Source organism: Dendropsophus ebraccatus, chromosome 4, assembly GCF_027789765.1.
Source record: "Dendropsophus ebraccatus isolate aDenEbr1 chromosome 4, aDenEbr1.pat, whole genome shotgun sequence".
Taxonomy (NCBI): Eukaryota; Metazoa; Chordata; class Amphibia; order Anura; family Hylidae; genus Dendropsophus; species Dendropsophus ebraccatus.
The window spans coordinates 101,880,968-101,902,429 of NC_091457.1; the positions used below are offsets into that span (position 1 = coordinate 101,880,968).

Consider the following 21,462-nt stretch of genomic DNA (forward strand, 5'->3'; position numbering starts at 1 on the left):
CGGCTGATCATTGCGTCGTTTGTCTTTCAAGCATGTTAAAAAACAAACGACTGTGATAGCAGCAATCTGCTGCCGTTGCTCCGTGGAATAGGAATGGCGGCAGCAGACCGCCACTATCCTCTATGGGCTGCCCGGACGATCTAGTGATCACCCGGGCAGCCCCCCCACTCACCCACTCGCTGCCACCGCGGGGAACAAGGAGCAAAAGAGCGCTAATAGCGCTTGTTTGCTCCTCATAGTTGCCCCGTGGTATAGGGGGTTAACACAGCACAGCAGAGAAGAGTACTGCTGGGCAAAACAGCCAATGTGTCAGGGTGACGGGACTAGAGGACACGAGACAGACCCTAGCACTGACACCCGCCCTGCTGTCCCTGCCTAATAACCTCAAATGCTCTAAATGGAAGCGGATAACTGGTCGACAGTCTCTCACCTGCAAAAGGTGTGACACAAAACGTAGACAAGACAAACACAAAGCTTGTGGTCAGGATAGCAAGGTCAGCAACAAACGGTTAGCGCAGTACAAAAATGTAGTCAAGAGAATAGCCCAAAAGCCAAAGCCAAAAGTCAGGAAACCAGGAACATTAATCAGGCTAAGTCAATATAACACTCAGGAACTGAGGCTCTATCGCAGGCAGGGAATAACACACAGGGGAGGATACTTATGGAGCCCGGAGTCCCAGCCCCAGACGTAATTGGGGCTGAGACTCCAGCTCCAGTATAACACTTACAGCTGACTGGCGGTGCCAGACGCCAGTCAGTGAATAATAATGCATAACACCCTTGTCAATCAGCCCAGGCCGCGGTGATAACAAGGAGAAATGCTGCCACGTCCAAGGCGGGTCATCAGGCCTGCAGGCAGGTTACCAGGGATTCCGACAGAGTTGTTAGGGGGACGGCGCACGCACTAGCAGCACCTGTGCCGTCACAGCCAGCTGCTGACACAATGATTGTGGAAGTGCCTGCCGTCCACCCAAAGTAGGTGAAAGCGGGAAGTGAAAGCAGGCGTGAAGAGGGGTAAATTTTTATACCCCTTAAACTGTGCCAGACTTCCAAAATCATGTGAACAAAACCCAAATACAGCACTGTGAATGTAACAATTTAAAAAATGGTCAATATCTAAGGGGTTAAATAATTAAAAAAAATGGCCAAATATAACAGTTATAAAAAGATTAAAAACTTCTGAAACAATGTCTGAAGTTTCTGGCGTGAATAAATAGACGTTTTTTGTTGTGTAAAATATGTAACTGTAACGTAATGTGCACGGACATAGGCCAATAATTGGATTTTTTGTGTGTATGAAACAGTATTCAGCGGATGAATATTTTTTTAATCTGCCTGTTTTGAGTATTCAGGGGGAAAAAACGCATAATCCCGAGTTATCATTTACACATTTTTTTTGGCACAAGCTGCTGCAGGCATGTGTCTGGTCAGTATAAGGTCAGTATCAGGTGAATTTTGATAAATGATTGAGTCCTATTCGGCCAGATAAAAAACAGATGAATGTCTAAACGTGAATGACGCTGAGATGAAATACCACACAGCCACCAGACAGGTGTGGCGCTGTTTTACGGCGAACGTCGTATTTTCTTAGCCTGGAGGTTGCAGACACGCTAGAGGTTGCGTTATGACGTCCAGGTCTCGACTCCGCATGCGCTGTTACGTTCATCAATACCTCCTGTCACGTGGTCACCCGCCCTTGGCCTTGTGTTTCAGTTCGTGTACGCGCGCGTTACGCTGTGACGTCAGGAAGCAGTGACGACGTGCGCGCCGCCGAACTGTTGGCGCAGCTATGGCTGAGGGGGGAGGCGGAGGAGAACCGGGCCCGGCACCGCCGCACGGAGCGGCCCGCACCCCGTCACCGGCACCCGAACCGAACAGCCGGCCGGACACTGAGACTCAGAAGAACGAGTTGGGGGAGTTACTGAAGGCACCCCTAAAGAAGGGAGACGAATGGTGAGTCAGGTTGTTAGGGAGAGGGCTGCGGCGGGGGATAGGCCCGAGCACCGGCAGTGACTGCTAATGTGTACCGGTGCAGCCACGTGTCTGCAGAAATGCCGGGGCCGCGGGCAGTAGGAGTGCTGTGTCATGGGCCTAGGCCTGGGCCTCCACTGGAGCACCATGTGTCCTATCTCTGAGGGAAGAGAAGGTCTGAGAAGGGGCCCCAGCTCACCACCACAGGCAGGGGGAGAGGCTACTGCAGGGGGACCAGGGGGTGGGGGAGAGGCTACTGCAGGGGGATCAGGGGGTGGGGGAGAGGCTACTGCAGGGGGACCAGGGGGTGGGGGAGAGGCTACTGCAGGGGGATCAGGGGGTGGGGGAGAGGCTACTGCAGGGGGCCCAGAGGGTGGGGGAGAGGCTACTGCAGGGGGACCAGCGGGTGGGGGAGAGGCTACTGCAGGGGGACCAGCGGGTGGGGGAGAGGCTACTGCAGGGGGACCAGCGGGTGGGGGAGAGGCTACTGCAGGGGGACCAGCGGGTGGGGGAGAGGCTACTGCAGGGGGACCAGCGGGTGGGGGAGAGGCTACTGCAGGGGGACCAGCGGGTGGGGGAGAGGCTACTCCAGGGGGTGGGGGAGAGGCTACTGCAGGGGGACCAGGGGGTGGGGGGGAGACTACTGCAGGGGGACCAGCGGGTGGGGGAGAGGCTACTGCAGGGGGACCAGGGGGGGGGGGAGAGCCTACTGCAGGGGGACCAGCGGGTGGGGGAGAGGCTACTGCAGGGGGACCAGGGGGTGGGGGAGAGGCTACTGCAGGGGGACCAGCGGGTGGGGGAGAGGCTACTGCAGGGGGACCAGGGGGTGGGGGAGAGACTACTGCAGGGGGACCAGCGGGTGGGGGAGAGGCTACTGCAGGGGGACCAGCGGGTGGGGGAGAGGCTACTGCAGGGGGACCAGCGGGTGGGGGAGAGGCTACTGCAGGGGGACCTTCGGGTGGGGGAGAGGCTACTGCAGGAGGACCAGCGGGTGGGGGAGAGGCTACTGCAGGGGGTGGGGGAGAGGCTAGTGCAGGGGGACCAGCGGGTGGGGGAGAGGCTACTGCAGGGGGACAAGGGGGTGGGGGAGAGGCTACTGCAGTGGGACCAGGGGGTGGGGGAGAGGCTACTGCAGGGGGACCAGGGGGTGCGGGAGAGGCTACTGCAGGGGAACCAGGGGGCGGGGGAGAGGCTACTGCAGGGGGACCAGGGGACGGGGGAGAGGCTACTGCAGGGGGACCAGGGGGCGGGGGAGAGGCTACTGCGGGGGAGAGGCTACTGCGGGGGGACCAGGGGGCGGGGGAGAGGCTACTGCGGAAGGACCAGGGGGCGGGGGAGAGGCTACTGCGGAAGGACCAGGGGGCGGGGGAGAGGCTACTGCAGGGGGACGGGGGGGACGGGGGGGGAAGCAGGCCCCTCTATGATAGGGTTCCATTGACTCTAATGGAGTCACGTCATGGAGGGGCTGGGGTTTCTTCCCACTGGGGGTGGGTCGGCCTGCCTCCAGTGCTTCAGCCTGGGCCTAGTGCTACAGTCACTTTAAAGGCCCAAGAAATGAGGGGAGAGGAGGAGGCCATAACTGGAGGACCAGAAGATAAGTGAAAGAAAAAGGCCATGTCTAAAGGATCAGGACATGAGGTGAAAGGAGAAGGTCATAGCTAGAGGACTAGGAGATTAGGGTGAAGGAGGAGGCCATACCTGGAGGGCCAGAAGATGAGTGTAAATAAGGAGGCCATAAGTGGAGGACCAAGAGGTGAGGGGGGGGGAAACAAAACGAGAATCAGACGAGATCGCTATAATTGGAGGATGAAAATATAAGGGGCAGTAACAAGAGGCCACCACTGGACCAGGGGATGAGAAAGGAAGAGGCTGTAACAGGAAGAATAGAAGATGAAGAAAGCAAGATGGGGAGGAGGGAGAGGCCTCCCTTAGCGGGGTGCTATACCATAAGGGGGAGGCTGCTGGCTGATGAGGAGAAAAGGGATGTGGAATCCACCACTGGGGAAGCAGATGTCAGATGTGTGCTCATGGGCTTAGTGGATGTTTTGGTTTCGTTTTCTTATAAAGACGTGGGTGTGTCTGTGTTAGCTGAATTCAATGCTAGTTATGAATGTCCTCAACTGACAACCTGGATCCCAGCACCAGGAAAGACCCTGGGGAGCATTGCTTATATTTTTCTACTTTGCTGACCCTCTCCCATGTGATGTAGTGTGATATGTTTATGGCTGCAGTCAGGTGTTGCTGGCTTATTATGCTGGACATTCATGCTAATCAGATGTCATATGCAATAAACTGGTATGATAGCTCTAAATGTGGGTGCGTCCCGTGACTGGGCTCTTAAAGTGACTACTATTTTCTGATTATTTTATATTTTCTGCTTTATTATATGACATTACATTACAGAGGTCACTGATGGTATAACATAATTAAATGTGGGTGGGTCTCTATGACTGGCATCTTAAAGTGACGGTCATCTACTTTTCTTGGTAGTTTAATACCTGTCTTGTGATTTATCATATGGCGTTACAGAGGTTTTCTGTATGCGTGGGTGTAACAAGCATTCTGGTTTTTCAGGTACCTTGTGGACAGCCGCTGGTTCAAGCAGTGGAAGAAATATGTTGGGTTTGACTCATGGGACGTGTACAATGTGGGAGAAAGCAATCTCTTCCCAGGACCTGTGGATAATTCTGGATTGTTTGCAGGTAAAGTAATATCTAATATGGGAACTGAGCAGAGAGCAGGCTGACAGTCATGTTGCAGTAGATTTCAGATGTTTTGTGTTCTCCCAGATCCTGATACTCAGGTGTTAAAAGAGCATCTGATTGATGAGCTGGACTATGTGCTGGTGCCAACCGAAGCATGGAACAAACTAATGTGCTGGTATGGCAGTGTCCCAGGCCAGCAACCGATAGTGAGAAAGGTAAGTTAGCACCCAGGACTGTAAATACTGTATGGCTCCAGTGTGGAGTATTGACCATTCTGATCCCTATGCCCTGCTATAGGTGGTGGAACATGGCATGTTCGTGAAGCATTGTAAAGTAGAGGTTTACCTCATTGAGCTGAAACTTTGTGAGAACAGTGACCTTGACAATGTGGTGACACGTCACTTTAGCAAAGCAGACACAATAGGTAAGAGCAGCACTGAATTCTACTGCCCCAGGATACAGTTTTCACTCGCTCCCTCCTGTCTGTCAGCTGCCCTAGATGCTGAAGACCCAGAATACAGACCCCCCCCCCCCCCCCCCCCCCGACTTTAGTCTGTACTTTTCTCGGGCCTCCCTAAACTCTGCTGTCCCAGAATATAGAGCCCTCTTCCTCGCTCCCTTTTGTTTTTTAGCTGTCGTAACTTTATAATACAGAGCTTCCCCCCTTTCTCCTTCTAAGCCTAAGAATTCAGAGCTCCTGACCGTATGTGCTTTCAAAAGTACCCTAAACTGCAGGCCCAGAAAACTGATGCCGTTGTCTTACTCCATCTTTTCTTTGCTATTAAGAGTCCATAGAAAAGGAAATGAGAAACCTCTTTAATATTCCTGTGAACAAAGAGACCCGGCTGTGGAATAAATACATGACTAACACCTTTGAGCAGCTCACAAAGCCTGACAACACAGTGCAAGATGCTGGACTCTACCAGGGGCAGGTAACAGTCACTACAGCTGTTGGCTCAAATATCAAGAGTTCAACAAAATCCTCTAATCAATTCTTTGTTTTTCAACAGATTTTAGTTATAGAACAGAGGAATCCAGATGGTACATGGCCCAGGCAGCCTCAGACAAAGTGCGTAAGAGCAAAATCTAGTGCCTGGGATACACTTGCATGTACTCTATTTGCTTTTCCGGCTGTTCTCCTCACCCTCCATTCCTTCTCCAGGTCAAGTACTGCAACAAGTAGAACCTATACTACCTCTGGGAAATCTTCATCGAGCGCTTATTCCTCTTCACCTTCCTCATCATCGTCCTCATCTTCTACCATTACCAATGGGGATAGCGGTGGCACCTATGGGCTGAACAGCCCCAGTCTAGGCAAAGGGTGAGTTCATGGCTGGGTCAGGAACAGTGATATAACTTATTTGAAGGAGGCAGTTATAACACAGCATTTCTGAGTACTGTTGGGTGTGACTCTCTGTATGCTATTTCCTGGCAGGACAATGTTGTGTCCTGGATGTGCTGTTGTGCACTTTTAGGCCCTCCTTATACTTCAGGAAAATCTGTTTAGATTACTTATTAGGAGATCTGGATAGATTCCCGAGTTCTACTGGGCACAGACACCCTTCAGGATTTTTTTTAACCCTGGCAAGTGCTGATGCTGGCCCTTTAACTCCTAATCAGGAACATATACAGTTAAATGCAGTGCTGTGTTTGATAGGACCAGGAGCCATAGTCAATCATGCCTCTAGCTGGAGGCAGCATTGTGCTGGCCACGAAAATCCCCCAGCATTGCCTCACACAAGTGACGTCACTTGTTCGTTCACAAAGCAAGGTATGTTTTTTTTTGGTTTTTTTCCCCCCTCCTCCGTTTTTATGGTAAGGAAACACAGATATTATCCTTAAGCCTCCTAAAAAGGTTTACTGACTCTCAAAACTGCCATTGAGGTGAAGAGACGTTGTTCTATAAGTTCTCTACAGTCCCTGCTGCTGGATAGTGCGCAGTGGACATTGGGGACATGCAGCCAAATAAGGCAATATCACTTCTGTAATGTAATAATGAAGAAGCAAAGCTCTCTTTAGTGATGCCTATCCTCACATGTAGACTGATGGTTCCCTAGGGTCATTCTCATCGATCTGTACTTTAGTAATATGCTTATTCTGTGTGTTTGCAGGTTTAATGTAGAATAAGTCTCGGTGGCTGCACTAATTTCAGATGTTTCCTGCATATTCATCTTGTACGGCTGCTGTCACACACTGCAGTTTTTGAGCCAAAGCCAGCAGTGGATCCAGCAGGAAGCAAAAATATAACTCCTTTATATTTTCATTCCTTTTGAATCCACCTTCAAAAATGACATTGTTAGTTTAAAAACAACCTGCAAGTTAAAAAACAAAACAGTGTTGGGTGATGCAGCTTATATGCGACTAGTAAATAATATTGGTTTAACTTTTCTACTTTTTTTTTTTTCTTCAAGTGGATACGGGTCGTCATACAGTTCATACAGTTACAGGGATCCTTCCAGTAAGCCTGGTCTTTGTGGGCTGAGCAATCTAGGAAACACGTGTTTTATGAACTCTGCACTTCAGGTACATCACTGGCCATATATTACCCATAATTTTTAATACTTAGTTTTGATCATGAAAAGGAGTTATCCAGCCATCAACTTTTTTTTATATGTTCCAGTGTTTGAGTAACACCCCACCCTTGACTGAGTATTTTCTGACTGATGAATATAAGGATGAAATTAACAGGGACAATCCACTGGGGATGAAGGGAGAGATTGCCACGGCCTACGCTGAGCTGATTCGCCAGATATGGTCCGGGGAGCACTCCTACGTGGCTCCACGCATGTTCAAGGTAGGAATGACCCAGGGCTGTCTGCTAAGAATCTTTTTTTGTATTAAAGTGACATTATTGATCTTATATACAGATCATATTTATAATGAATCTCCTTAGTAAGTGCTACACTACTTTTCCCTAAAGAAAAGAAACATGGGCAATAGTCTGACAAAAGCCTTGGGGCCTGGCATTCATGTATATATCTTACTTCGACTCTTCCTTCCTATAATGTGTTACAGGCCAAGAACACCCCTTTATGTCACATATTGGCAGTATTTACTAGTAGCAGTCGCATCTATCATGAGGATTATGCATCCTGCTACACTCATTCTCCAATCATTGCTAAACATGTTTTTTTTTGTTTTTGTACTAAAATGTTTGTGTATGGGGAGATCAGCAGACAGCTGTCAGCTGCATGAGCAGTATTTACCCAACTTACCAAATGTGTGTTGCTACCTTTAGGGTAGATTCACACGCAGCGGATTTCACGCTGCGAGTTTCCGCTACGGATATGTGACCCAACCCCTTTTTCCCGCAGCATACATTACCTGCTCGGCGCTGCGGCTGTGTGAGGCTCCCGGGTCCTGTCAGTCCCCATCAGCCAATCAGTGCACGGCAGCACTGATTGGCTGATGGGGAGCCGGGAGCCTCACAAAGCCACGGCACTGAGCAGGTAATGTATGCTACGGGATGTGGGGGATTAAAGGGGCTGGGTCACACATCCGGAGCGAAATGAAAATTCCGCTGCGGGTATGTGACCCCATAGACTTTCACTGCGTGTATGTTACCCCATAGACCTTCACTATACCAGGATTTTGCTCCAAACTCGCAGCGTGAAATCCGCTGCGGATTCGGTATTTGGGAAGCTACCCTAACTGAACATTTGGGAGGTTAGTTATTTTCATGTCATGGCTAATTGTGGTACATTACTTTTGCTGATCTAAATTAGCCTGTTTTATACTCCAGTACTGAACTCACTATTCTGCTGGATTAATTGCTGTTTACGTCCATTACTTATTACCTATACTGATCCTGAGTTACAGCCTGCATTGTTTCCTAGAACTGCTAGTTGTCACTGTACTTAAACTACATGACTTGTCCTTTTGCAGACATTGTCTTTAGTTGTGACTTCTGCTCATCATTTTTCAGACACAGGTTGGCCGCTTTGCTCCACAGTTCTCTGGGTACCAACAGCAGGACTCACAGGAGCTCTTGGCTTTTCTGCTGGATGGTCTGCATGAGGATCTAAACAGAGTTAAAAAGAAGCCATACCTGGAGCTCAAAGATGCAAATGGGCGACCAGATTCGGTATGGAGTAAAGCCCACAGTGGGCAGTACAGAGTGAGTCATAATGTCTGTCACATGGTTACTTTCATTTTGTACATCCTCCTAGGTGGTGGCTAAAGAGGCATGGGACAATCACCTGCGGAGGAACAACTCCATCATTGTAGACATTTTTCACGGCCTTTTCAAGTCCACGCTTGTGTGTCCTGAATGCTCCAAAGTGTCTGTGACTTTTGACCCTTTCTGTTATCTCACCCTTCCACTTCCCATGAAGAAGGACCGCACTATGGAAGTGTTTCTGGTGAGAGCAGACCCTCAGTGTAAGCCCAGCCAGGTAAGTTGATGTGTGGTAATGTGATATATAATGAGTCGCACACATTTCATGTGACACACCTCTTCTCTCCTGTGCAGTATCGATTGATTGTGCCTAAAATGGGGACGGTCTCTGATTTGTGCTCAGCACTGTCTAAACTGTCCGGAGTGCCTGCGGAAAATGTAAGTTCTGGTTCCCAGGTTATCGAGTTGCTGTAAACTCAAGAGACCCCCTGAAACAGCATCACTTGCATTTCTGTCATTTCCTTTCAGATGGTGGTGACTGATGTGTATAATCATCGTTTTCACAAGATCTTTCAGACGGATGAAATGCTTAATCACATCATGGAACGTGATGACCTCTTTGTGTATGTTTATTTATTTTTGTCACTTGTATCATCGGTATCTTATATTGCCAACAGTTCTGCCCATTTAAGTTTGTTTTTGTTATTTAATGACCAAACCAACTACCCTTTTAAGTGGCACGAGTAAAAACACTGGTCATAAATAAGGCAGGCAGCATTGATCAAGGCCTGAACTCCACCTTGTAGTATCTTATTCTTTTCATTATGTTTTGTGCAGGTACGAGGTGAAATCATCACGGGGTAGCGATTCTGAGTGGCTCACTTTGCCCATCTGTTTCCGGGAAAGGCGCTTCCGACAGAGCAGTGCAGCTGGCACCATTCTGTTCGGGCAGCCGCTCTTGATCTCTGTGCCGCGGCAGAAGCTGACAACAGACATGCTGTACAATATAGTCTTGGAGAGAATCCAGTAAGTGATGATTTGCCCTGCACAATGATGACGCATTGCATATGACATACACACAGCATGTATTAGCGTATGTAATGCTGAGCTTGCAAGTTATGCCCTATATATCAAGAGGATGTTTCCTCAAGTGTAATGACTGGTGTTACGTTATATCGTGTGTACATGCTGTACGTGTGTTTACTTACAGCCAGCATTTTAAATATGAATAAGAAAAAATCTTTTAAGAAAGTGGCTATGGGTACTAAGCGGAATCGTGTGAAGACCTCTCTTCTATGTATTTTGGTTTCTTTGTCCCCTCATTTGCCACGTCTTCCCTGCAGACGTTATATAAAGACTCCATTATCGGAAGAGTATTCCTGTCTGTCCAGTGACGCTGCAGCCTGCAATGGTTCAAATGGGATCTATGACGGTAAATCTCACTGCCTCATGATACAGGTGTTTGCTGTACACAGCACGACCTTTTCAGCTCAATCTTATATTTAGTGTTTTATGTTTTTGAAATGGTCAAGATGAGGAAATGGATCATCAGGAGGAGCGGGAAGAGTCCCCTGAAGAGTCAAACGGCCAGTCTGATGACAGCGTGGAGGACGAAAATTCAGAGGGCTGTAGTCCCTGCAATAAAATGCCAAAGAAAGCCCAGGACTTTCGTAAGAGGCTCTTCTGCTTTAGCCTGGTTAATTCATATGCCACGTCTGATGTGGGCAGCATGCCTGCCGAGGGCTCCTACCTGAAACTCACTTGTGAGTATTAAAAAAAAAAAAACACAGATCCATTGTGTTCCTGAGAGAACTTGACTCTTATCTTGCAGTCTTTCCCTCTCCACATACTGTTAGGGCTGTTCGAAAATGGCCTAAATCAATATCGCGGTTTATCGTGCATGTCGTCGCGGTAACGATAAATTGAACTAATTATAACACGCCCCTTTTAAAAGCCACACCCCTTTTGAAAACACTATTTTCCGATGGTTATACAAATGTGAATTTATTCCATATAACGATGTGCAGCAAACTTCACAAGTAATACACAACGTTTTGGCGTCTCCTATGCCATTTTCAAGTGGCACTTGAAAATGGCATAGGAGACGCCAAAACGTGATATATTACTTGTGAAGTTTGCTGCACATTGTTATATGGAATAAATTTACGTTTTCACGTTTGTATTACCATCGGAGTGCTGCAGAGTATTTTTTACTAGCTGACTTGGTCCAAGGTCTCTGATTCGTCTGCTGGCACCCACAGTTTGTTTAGTGTGCTGCCTATATTTGCTATATCTATCTATACAGTGAATGTGTGTGTGTGTATATAATATATATATATATATATATATATATATAAATATAATATATATATATATATATATATATATATATATATATATATTATATGTGAAAATCCAAAGCACTCCAGCATAAGGTGAAAAAAGGTAGTGGTTTATTACAAAAATGTGCAAAAACACAGGATGCAACGTTTCAGTTCTCTCACAGAACCATTATCAAGCATGGTTCTGTGAGAGAACTGAAACGTTGCATCCTGTGTTTTTGCACATTTTTGTAATAAACCACTACCTTTTTTCACCTTATGCTGGAGTGCTTTGGATTTTCGTATGATACTTGGGGATCCCCCTGCCAAGGGATTAGCATTCCAACTGCACCCGCTACACCTGTGAAGAAGTGCGGCTCCTTTCTCATATATATATAATATTATATATATATAATATTATATATATATATATATATATATATATATATATATATATATATATATATATATATATATATATATTAGACAGGAGATCGATAGATAGTGGATAGATAGGAGACAGGTAGACAGATATATTATGGAGAATCCACAGCACTCTTGAGTAAACGGAGAAAAAAAATCTGTGATTTATTTCTTTAAAGCCTAGTGCAAAACATCAGGGCGCAATGTTTCAGCAGCATCTCGCCACCATTTTCAAGCGGACAGATAGGAGTCCTATCTATCCATCTCCTGTCATATATATATCCATCTCCTGTCATTATATATATATATATATATATATATATATATATATATATATATATATAATGACAGGAGATGGATATATATATGACAGGAGATGGATAGACAGGGCTCCTATCTGTCCGCTTGAAAATGGTGGCGAGATGCTGCTGAAACATTGCGCCCTGATGTTTTGCACTAGGCTTTAAAGAAATAAATCACAGATTTTTTTTCTCCGTTTACTCAAGAGTGCTGTGGATTCTCTATAATATATCTGTCTACCTATCTGTCTACCTGTCTCCTATCTATCCACTATCTATCGATCTCCTGTCTGTCTAATATAAATATATATATATATATATACGCGATAGATAGGTCTCCTATCTATCCATCTTTGTATCCATCTCTCATCTATCCATCTCTCTCTCTCTCTCTCTCTCTCTCTCTCTCTCTACCCCCAGTCACTGTCACATGCTGCCCTGCCCCACCCCCCTCTCCCGCACATTTAGTGGCTGCAGGGGTCGGGTATAGGTTGGCACCTCCTTGCTCCACCGGGCACCGCTCTTTCTCTCCCGCACAGGAATCCTCTGCCCCTGTCACTCAGTGTTGTAGCACATATATCTGTGTCCCGGGCTTATCAAAAGATAACGGGGCGCAGAGGATTCCTGTGCGGGAGAGAGTGCAGTGCCCATGGGAGCAAGGAGGTGCCGAGTGCCGACCTATACCTGACCCCCTGCAGCCACTGTATGCGCGGGAGAGGGGGGGGGGGGGCAGGGCACACCGTGCAGCTTCCAGAGAAGCTAGAAGTGAGCCACCCGGCAGAAGCAGCAGCGCTTAGCACACAGCATGCCTGTGCGCAGCCTCTCACTCTTCCTCTTCAGCCCCCCGCAGCAGGATCTTCCATGCCTTGCCTTGCATATGTGCGCCCTGGCTGGGATTGGGAGATGAATCGGAGGATCAGGGAGAGAGATCTGAGGGGAGCAGCGCATGCGGCTGCCGGGTGAGGGGGGGGGGGGGAAATACCACAGATACCGTCCCGGCAGAGTTGAGGTCGGTTAACCGACGCCAGTGACTGTATCGCTATTTTCACGGTATACCGCCCAGCCCTACATACTATGCAGATGTATGTAATACCACTGAATTGTAACTGGTTCAGGGACAGCTAGTGCCTGATGTATTGTGAACAGTAACGCCATACCATTTGGTGGCCTTGTCACATTTGTCTCTGATTATGTGTTGACTTCTCCTTTGAACAGTAGAAGGCAAAATTTGCCAGTCATGGGGAAATGTGTGTATGGAGGCAGATTTTTTTGGGCACAGATAGAATACTTGTAAGCAATGGCTGATGTCTGTCCATAGTTAACCACTCTTGTTGGTTTACCATGGTAAACCAACAAGAGTGGTTGAACTATGGACACACACCTTTCAGGAGATCATATGTGGTTGATCCAAGACATGAGCATTGTGTGGTACATTTAATATCTCTGCAAAAATGTACCACAGTGGACCAACTGACATAGCAGTACAACAGAAGGGAAGCAAATAACCATGCAATGCACATTGCGTCAGCTTGGGTTCATAATTCATTGACTGACAAGCCCCCGATTACCTTCCATCACGCAAGCAGTGCCTCACATGGGCCAAGGAACAAGACCTCAATGGACCTTGGACCCATGGCAAGTGGTTGTTTGAAGTCTTGTTTCCTGCTAAACCATATAGATGACACTGTCTGTATCTGTTGTTAATAACTTGAAACCATATCCTGTGGGTGCACGGTATTGGTTTAACAGGCTGGCAGGTGGTGCTGTCATAGTCTGCAGATGGTCATGGTGTTCCCTAGGACCATTGGTCATTTTACCGCAGTTCTTGAATGGAAAGGATTATAGGGCCCTGTTAGCTGACCATCTGTATAGGATGCCCCGATTACAGTGCCATCCTTCAATACAACAGTGTTTTGTGCCATCAGGCTTTGATCACTAGTAGAGATGAGCAAATTTCAATACAAATGAGCAGCAAATCAGTTCATTAGCTCGGCTATCTGCTTATCAGCTGATTGCTGTTGAAATCCATGCAGCTCCGTCTCGGGTGCCTGGAAAAGCTGGATGCAGTTGTGGGAGAAGTTTCCCAGGACTGGATCCAGCTTTTCCAGGCACCCGTGGTGCAAGAGCTGCAGGTTGATAAGCAAATTGCAGAGCTAACAAAGCGATTTGCTTCGTGTGTACTGTAAATTCGCTCTAGTCGCTAGTTAGTGGTTGAAAGAACATGACAGAATTCTCCACTGCCTACTCAATCTCGAGACTGTAATGTCATTGAACATGTTAGGATATTCTGGAAAGGGCTGTTAGATCTGCTCCTTCACCAACAAAAAATATGCACCTTCTGGTGGAGCTTCTGCAATGGTCATAAGTCAAGTTAGGTATAGAGGCTTTTCACTACCTTGTGAAAACTGCTCCCCAAAGGTGGACCAACCCGATATTGAGTTTGTGTTTTTAATGCAGTGATTGTGCAGTTTATAATATTCTTTTACCATATATAATTCCTTTTCCCCATGACCTTTAGTTGTCCATAGTTATAATGTATGTCAATGGATTCTGCTCTTTAGTAATTGCTGTTGTCTGACCTTACTCAGCTTATTCCACCGTGGCAATTGACTGGGACACAGAGACTAAGAAGTTGTATTACGATGATCAGGAGGCAGAGGTAAGGACAAGGCTCTACATGTTGGGGGTTAGTTATTTTCCCCTTGTGCTAGGGTATGGTTCAGTGACATCTTGTTTCCTGCACAGGCCTTTGATAAACACGAGTCAATGATGCAGCCACAGAAGAAAAAGATGACAGTAGCACTTAGAGACTGCATCCAGCTTTTCACCAAGACGGAGGTGCTGGGAGAACATGACCCATGGTGAGCTGCTTGTCATTTCACATGTGCATACAGGCTTCTATATTTTGCCATCTGTCTCACATATTTCTAATTTTTATTAAGGTATTGCCCAAACTGCCGGAAGCATCAAAGGGCCACCAAAAAGTTTGACCTTTGGTCTTTGCCAAAAATCCTTGTGGTGCATTTAAAGCGCTTCTCATATAATCGCTATTGGAGGGATAAACTGGACGCAGTGGTAGAGTTTCCAATTAGGTAAGAATAGCCCTGCAATATTGTCTATACACTTCTGAATGAATGTCCTGTACATGCCTAATTTAGGGTCACTGAGTAATATACTGTTACCTGGTCACCCAGTGTAGTGTACTCAATTCCACTGTTACCCACTGTAGTAGTCTTTTATTACAGTGTCGCCCTAGGTAGTGCCCTCTAATATATTGTTGTCCAGGGTTGTGTCCTGAACCTCAGTTCCAGGCTTCATCTTGAGTATTTCTTCTTTCGTCCAGCCAGCAATGGATTGGTGTATCCTGGACTAACATTGTGCAGGGGATGTGATTGTAAAGACATATAAATCCCATGTCTGGTCACAGGGCACACAATGGCTGGCTTTAGTCGACTCAGCACCACATTCTAGTCATGGCCTCAGTGCTGACCGGCAGCCGTTGTCAGTGAATGGTGTGTAGCTTGTAGAATGCTTCTAACAATAGTCTGCATGAGTTGTGTTCATCAATTGTCTATTAATGTTCTCTGCTTCTTTAACTCTTAAACTACTTGTGTTCTAGAAACCTTAACATGTCAGAGTTTGTTTGTGACCCGACGGCTGGACTTTATGTGTATGACCTTGTTGCTGTTTCCAATCACTATGGTGGCATGGGAGGCGGCCATTGTAAGTATAGTAACCACAAATAATGTTTAATTGTCAGGGTTCATTATGAAGTCTATCATCAAATATGGGAAATAGAACTACAGAAACGGCACAGTTCTTGGCTCTCCTAATTAACCATGTGTTGTGCTGATGGACATTCTATATTTGTCTCTACAGATACAGCTTATGCAAAGAATCAGGAGACGCAGCAGTGGTATTATTTTGATGACAGCAGTGTTTCTCCGGCTTCTGAAGATCAGATTGTGGTATGTGTCATATTAGTGCAAACCTCACACCAATCCAGTTGGCAATATGGCTTCCACTTTGTAAATGAGACATATTTACTGTATAACTTCTGCTACTTGGTAGTAGGTCCTGCAGATATCCCTCACTATTTTCAGGATATGCAAAGATTTTGAAAGTGGGATGGAACTGTAATATAAAGTCTTAGAGAAAGTTACAGAGCTTTCCATCATACAATGATATTGCTATGTTTACATAGGAATGCACCTGCATTTTATATTTGTCATTGCTTGTTGGTGACATCTCTCTTCCTCCATCTTTGTAGACGAAAGCAGCTTATGTACTGTTCTACCAGAGACAAGATGGCAACAGCTTTAAAGCCTCCTCACCTACAGCTTCCCTTGGCTCTCCCCTCACTGAGGATGACATTGGGGAACAGGACAGACAGCAAGACTTGGACTGTATGGACACCAACTAATCATCAAGCCCCACATGACCGTCTAAGGTGGGAGACCTCTCCTCCAGCCAAGACCCTGCACCAAGATGTACATACTGTCCTCCTCATGAGAATCCAGGAGATGACGGGAGCTCCACTCTCCCTTCATTTTGTCAGTGACTGGAGGACTTTTCTTCCTCCTCGGGTCATACGCTGCTGAACGACAGGTTTATTTAGGCCCTGGCTTTGAAGATGATGATTTTTTTTTTTTTTTTGTCTCTCCGTGTTTACTCTGGACAGATGAGCGGAGCACCAGCAGCCTTCACAAGTCTATTTTTAATAAAAAGAGGCCGATCTCCTGCCGCCGCCGGGTGTTGTGTTATGCCGATGTCACGAGATTGCTGCAGACCTTTCATTAGCTTATTCTGGAGAGGGGTGTCTTTACTACTTGTATTGGGTGGCTCCTATTTATTGCTCTGTATTTTAACGGGACAGTTTCCAGTCATGTAAAGCATCGCACAATGTATAAACCAGAGGATGTGGTCTGCGGATTGTAGTCTCTCTATCAGTCGTCGGTCACCTCACGTTCTGCCCTTTATGATCACCACTGCTGATCTGCTGCAGGAGGTGCTGCTGAGCTATGCAGTTGAATGTTACAGAAGACTGTGTGGGGGCTAAGGAGTTAATTAAATGTCATAATGAAAGCAGAGATGTACCATCATTTTCACATGGGTTTGCTTGCCCCACAATGTGTTACCCCCTCATATATTTCTGCTTGCAACTTAGAAGTGGAAATGCCTTTTTTCCTCCTTAGCTTCCAGTGACCAGTTCCCTCATATGTTACATGCAAGCTGATAGATCTGACTTGCATTAAACAGATCCCACGCTGAGGACGCGGCAGTGAAAACGCCCTATGCATCTGAATAGGACTGACCTTGATCCAAGTGACAATAAGGGACCTTGTAACTGACCTTGACTTACTAGATGTGATCATAAATTATCCAACTGTTAGCTTTATGAGAGGTACATGACTGATACACAGTCACCATGAGGTCCCTGAACAGCCAGGTACATAACTTCATTGCAGACCAGTGAAAACATAGAAATATGGGGAGGGTAGAGCATGTGAGGTGTGGCTAAGGGTAATGTGAAAGGTGGGTTTTACTTGTGCTCATGTCATTGCCCACTTGATTTTGTGGTAAAGACAAAGAGCCTATTCCCACTTAGGATATCTTTTAAATAAAAGTGATACTCCTGCTTCCTTATACATGTGGCTGATTCATGAAGGACATCTGAAATTACTGAATTTGCCATTAAAGCGGTGCACTTGTATGCTGGAAAGAATGGGGTTTGGCATGAATGAATTCTATAGGACGAAACAGTGGATGTGACTCCTGCATGTAAATCCACTTTAGGTGAATGAAATCCTCTTTATCAGTAGCTTTATATTGGAGGTACTGGCGGTGGGAATGTTCACACTGTTCTGTATCTCTAGTGCTGTGCACTAAGAGCAGACAGGCCTGCACTTGCCTGTTACTGCTGCCACTCAACATCATATAATTTTATAAAAGTAATGTATTAGCAAAACAAAAAAGAAAGCTCTAGTTATGTTTGTTGGATATTTTTAGTTATTGTTAAAACTAACACTTTAGGGTTTTGTTGAACTTTCTGGCATATGAGGTTTAAATCAAGTTTTTGTTGGTTTATTTTTTTTTTTTTTTAGGGAATATATCTCCTAAATTTTTTTTAACTGATTAGGAGCAGATAGTTCTCCCCCCATTTCTTATTTCTAATACAGCAAGCCCATTGACATAAGTGGCAGTGGTTTGTGGGCATGCTCTGTAACATTTGCAGAGGTCATCCTAAAAGGAGGGGGGAGCTGTGAAATGCCATCTTTTGTCTTATCTATACATTGGACTGCCTTTACTGTAATCTTGTCTGTGATGATACTACTAGAAATGATCTGTACAAAACACAACTTCTCACCTTAGTTTTAGTGGTCATTCAAGCATAAGATTAAAGAAGAATTTTAAGTTATTGATACCAAATACCCTTAAATAACTTTCACATAAACACTTTCTCAAATTTTCTAATGTCAAATTCCCTTCAAAAGGGTTGTCCTTCCTCCCCTTTTCATATTTGCCCATATGCGTCCCGCTCTCACTTACAGTTTTGGTGTGGGGGACGCGAGGATAAGATGCAGTGATGCTGAGCTAAATGAGCTTGTCATTGTCTCCACCTGACATTAAACGTGCCTCCAGGGTGAATTCAAACCCTTAAAACGTGGATCATCAAAGGGAGACATAGTAAATGCATACTAGCTCCTGATCACCTGAGTTCCGTCACTGCCTGTCCACCAATCTCATATTTGAGAGCGGTGGTCAGGATCCTAGGCAACCACTGTTAACAGCAAGAGAAAGGGGCTAAATTCAAAAGAAAGCAACTTTGCTAATGGTAAGCATTATACAGTCTAGACGGTTTAAGGGGCCAAGGCTGTGTTGAAGTTTCATTATTGTATTCCTCCAATTTCTTCCTAGTGATCTGAGCTCATTGATGCAGACTATTGTCCTGTTGAACGCTTAGTAGTTGAGAGTCTTTCTGAATATATGGGGTAAAGATGGTCAGCTGAGGGATCTCTATAGTGTTCACCATTGTAGGATTTTAGTATGAAGACCAATGGTCCTAGGTCGTGAAAAAACGCTGGCCTGTTGAACGCAATATTGCATCCGCAGGGTACAGTTTAATGCAGTCAACACCAGATATAGACCCAGTGATTAATTGTTTGTGATGATGCAGGGTCATTGGGGGCTCCTTTGCCAATGTTCAGCTATTAAATCCCAGTCAATGCAAAGGGAATGCTGAATAGTTATTGTGGAAATTTGTGCACCTTTCAGAAAGTCAAGGTCACAGCTCCCCCTCTTTCCTTCAGCCTCCTTCAAGTTTTAGTCTAAGGCCACATTCACACGTTCCATGTTCCGCACGGAACACAGACATGGAAGACCTGTACCAGACTCTGTCCCCTGCATGGCAGCATCTCTGATATGCTACTTAGGGTGCGTTTACACAGAAAGATTTATCTGACAGATTTTGGAAGCCAAAGCCAGGAATGGATTTGAAAAAATGATAGATCCCAGCCTGTCCTTTATGACCTGAACCCTGTTTACAGTCTGTTCCTGGTTTGGGCTTCAAAGATCTGTCAGATAAATCTGTCTGTGTAAACGCACCATAAGAGTGGGGGAATGGATCTACAGAAAATAAAAACAGATGAGTATGGTTCAGTATCTGGTTTTAATTAAACCTGTCATTATGCAGCATAAACCACGAGTTATCAGGGTAGTTTCTGGTGGCTTGTGACTGTTCTACCAGCCTTGATTTATAGATTTCTCCTTGTACCCAGACAAGTCGGTCAAGGCTGGTTGGGAAGGGAGAAGCTGATGGGGACTACCCTAATGACTTTTGATATTATTAAGCCAGAAGGCACAATATGCCCACCTTCATAGTGGCAGATAATAATTTGGGAGGTCCACAGCTTCTGGGAGGGCCATGGTTAACACACCCATATTTGCTTCAGCTCCAATAATACGCTGCCCTGGGCCCGTGTAGACAGCAAGGAGTAGTTGGCTCTCAATCAGCCAATCACCCTTGGGGCCACAGGCAGCATTATGCCTCTGGCCACAAGAAGTCACCCCCCAGCTCTCCGGCGCATGAATGACCTCACTTTTGTGTGAAGAGCAGGGAGTCTAATGGTCCGTTTACACGAAGCAATAATTCGCCCAATTGATCGTTTGGCGATTTTGATGCAACAATTTGGTTTTTATAATGATCAGCATTTAGAGGAAAAAATTGTTATTGCGATCGTTTTTAAGATCGCTTAGGCCCATCTCACACATAGGGTGAATCTTTGAAAGACTGTTTACACAAAGTGATCAGCGAAATTTTAGCGAACAACTAAGAACCATTTGAGAACATGTTGAAAGATGTAGATGGTAGCCTTTCTACTGTGTGAATGCATAGCACTATTTTAAGTCCCAAATTGGATTTAAATATTATATGGGGCACAAAGTGGGCACTATTACAGTGTGGAGCAATAAAGATGGGGGACTTTGTATAGAAGTGAGGATGGTGCTGGAGTGAAGATCCTAAAATCAAAGAAAATGCCACTTCATTGGATGTACAGTAACTGCATATTTTCACTGTATGGAGGTAAAAATGGTCTGCATAGTGTTTTGTATACAGTATCATGGTAATAGTCATTAGGTAGTGATAATAAGTGATCATAGTATGACAGTATTATTGTTTCCTTTATAGTGGGGGTGTTAGCAATATTGCCCATGGTATATTGGATTTTATTTGGCAAGAGTATACTGGTAAAGTTATTGTGCGGTAGTAATATCTGGTAAAGGTGTGGTGGTATGATTTGGCCTTTATATAGAGTTTGTTTTTAGCGTCCGTCCAACAAGTTTTATGAACTACCCATTTTCCCTTTTTAGTGGAAGCTGGCCCAACCAACAGCTGTTATTTATGTGGGTAAATTGCTACTTGGCCTCTTCCCACATAGGTTCCATGCACACGGAGCAAAAGTGGTGGAATTGTCTGCTGCGGAATGCTGCCCGCCTTCCTGTCATAATGACACTCTATGGGGGGCTTACACGCCTCCTCTCTCCCCGCTGAAAAATGAACATGTTCATTCTTCAGTGCAGGGAGAAGAGGCGGGCGAGCCTCCCATAGACTCCCACTATGACTGGGTGGCTGGCGGGATCTCCTGCACTCATGGGCCATTTCTGTGCTATGAAGTATATGGTCCTGGCTGTTTCTGCGTGGAGCCAGTGCTGTTCTTTTATAGCTCTCGCTGCATAGGATGCCCTGAGCGTTTGTAATATTTGCTTATGTGAGGAGGAAGCAGGTAGCAATAAGGGTGGCAGCCAGAGATGTGGCGTAACAATGTCTGCTCCCTTGATTTCTTCCTTATTTGCCCTAGTTACAAGTGTTGCAATTCAGGAAATGGCCATGACCACTGACTAGAGACGCTGCTGAGATTAATGAGTCATTGTGTGTTCCAGGAGGATGGGACTTTACTGAAATAAGGAAGCTACAGTGACTACAAGCTATCAAGCGTTATTCTGACTGATGAGAAGGCTGCTCTATCATCTGCTGTGATTATTATGGATAGTGCAGGGAATACCCCGTTAAAGGATGTCAAGTTTTCTGTGATTTGCTGCATAATTTATGACAACTTTATCAACCA

The 21,462-nt window shown here is 45.8% G+C and overlaps 1 protein-coding gene across 1 annotated transcript; it reads left to right on the top strand.

Moving 5' to 3' along the window:
• The first annotated feature begins 1,733 nt into the window (after positions 1 to 1,733).
• On the top strand, positions 1,734 to 17,484 carry USP4 (ubiquitin specific peptidase 4). The gene is made up of 22 exons (XM_069966495.1): positions 1,734 to 1,953; positions 4,546 to 4,673; positions 4,761 to 4,891; positions 4,974 to 5,100; positions 5,463 to 5,608; positions 5,687 to 5,745; positions 5,839 to 5,997; positions 7,088 to 7,199; positions 7,297 to 7,470; positions 8,602 to 8,760; positions 8,846 to 9,070; positions 9,148 to 9,231; positions 9,322 to 9,416; positions 9,631 to 9,819; positions 10,137 to 10,225; positions 10,326 to 10,556; positions 14,425 to 14,495; positions 14,582 to 14,697; positions 14,779 to 14,928; positions 15,456 to 15,559; positions 15,716 to 15,804; positions 16,107 to 17,484. The coding sequence occupies exons 1-22, from the start codon at positions 1,790 to 1,792 to the stop codon at positions 16,257 to 16,259; spliced, it is 2,955 nt and encodes a 984-aa protein (XP_069822596.1). The 5' UTR covers positions 1,734 to 1,789; the 3' UTR covers positions 16,260 to 17,484.
• The last annotated feature ends 3,978 nt before the right edge of the window (positions 17,485 to 21,462 follow it).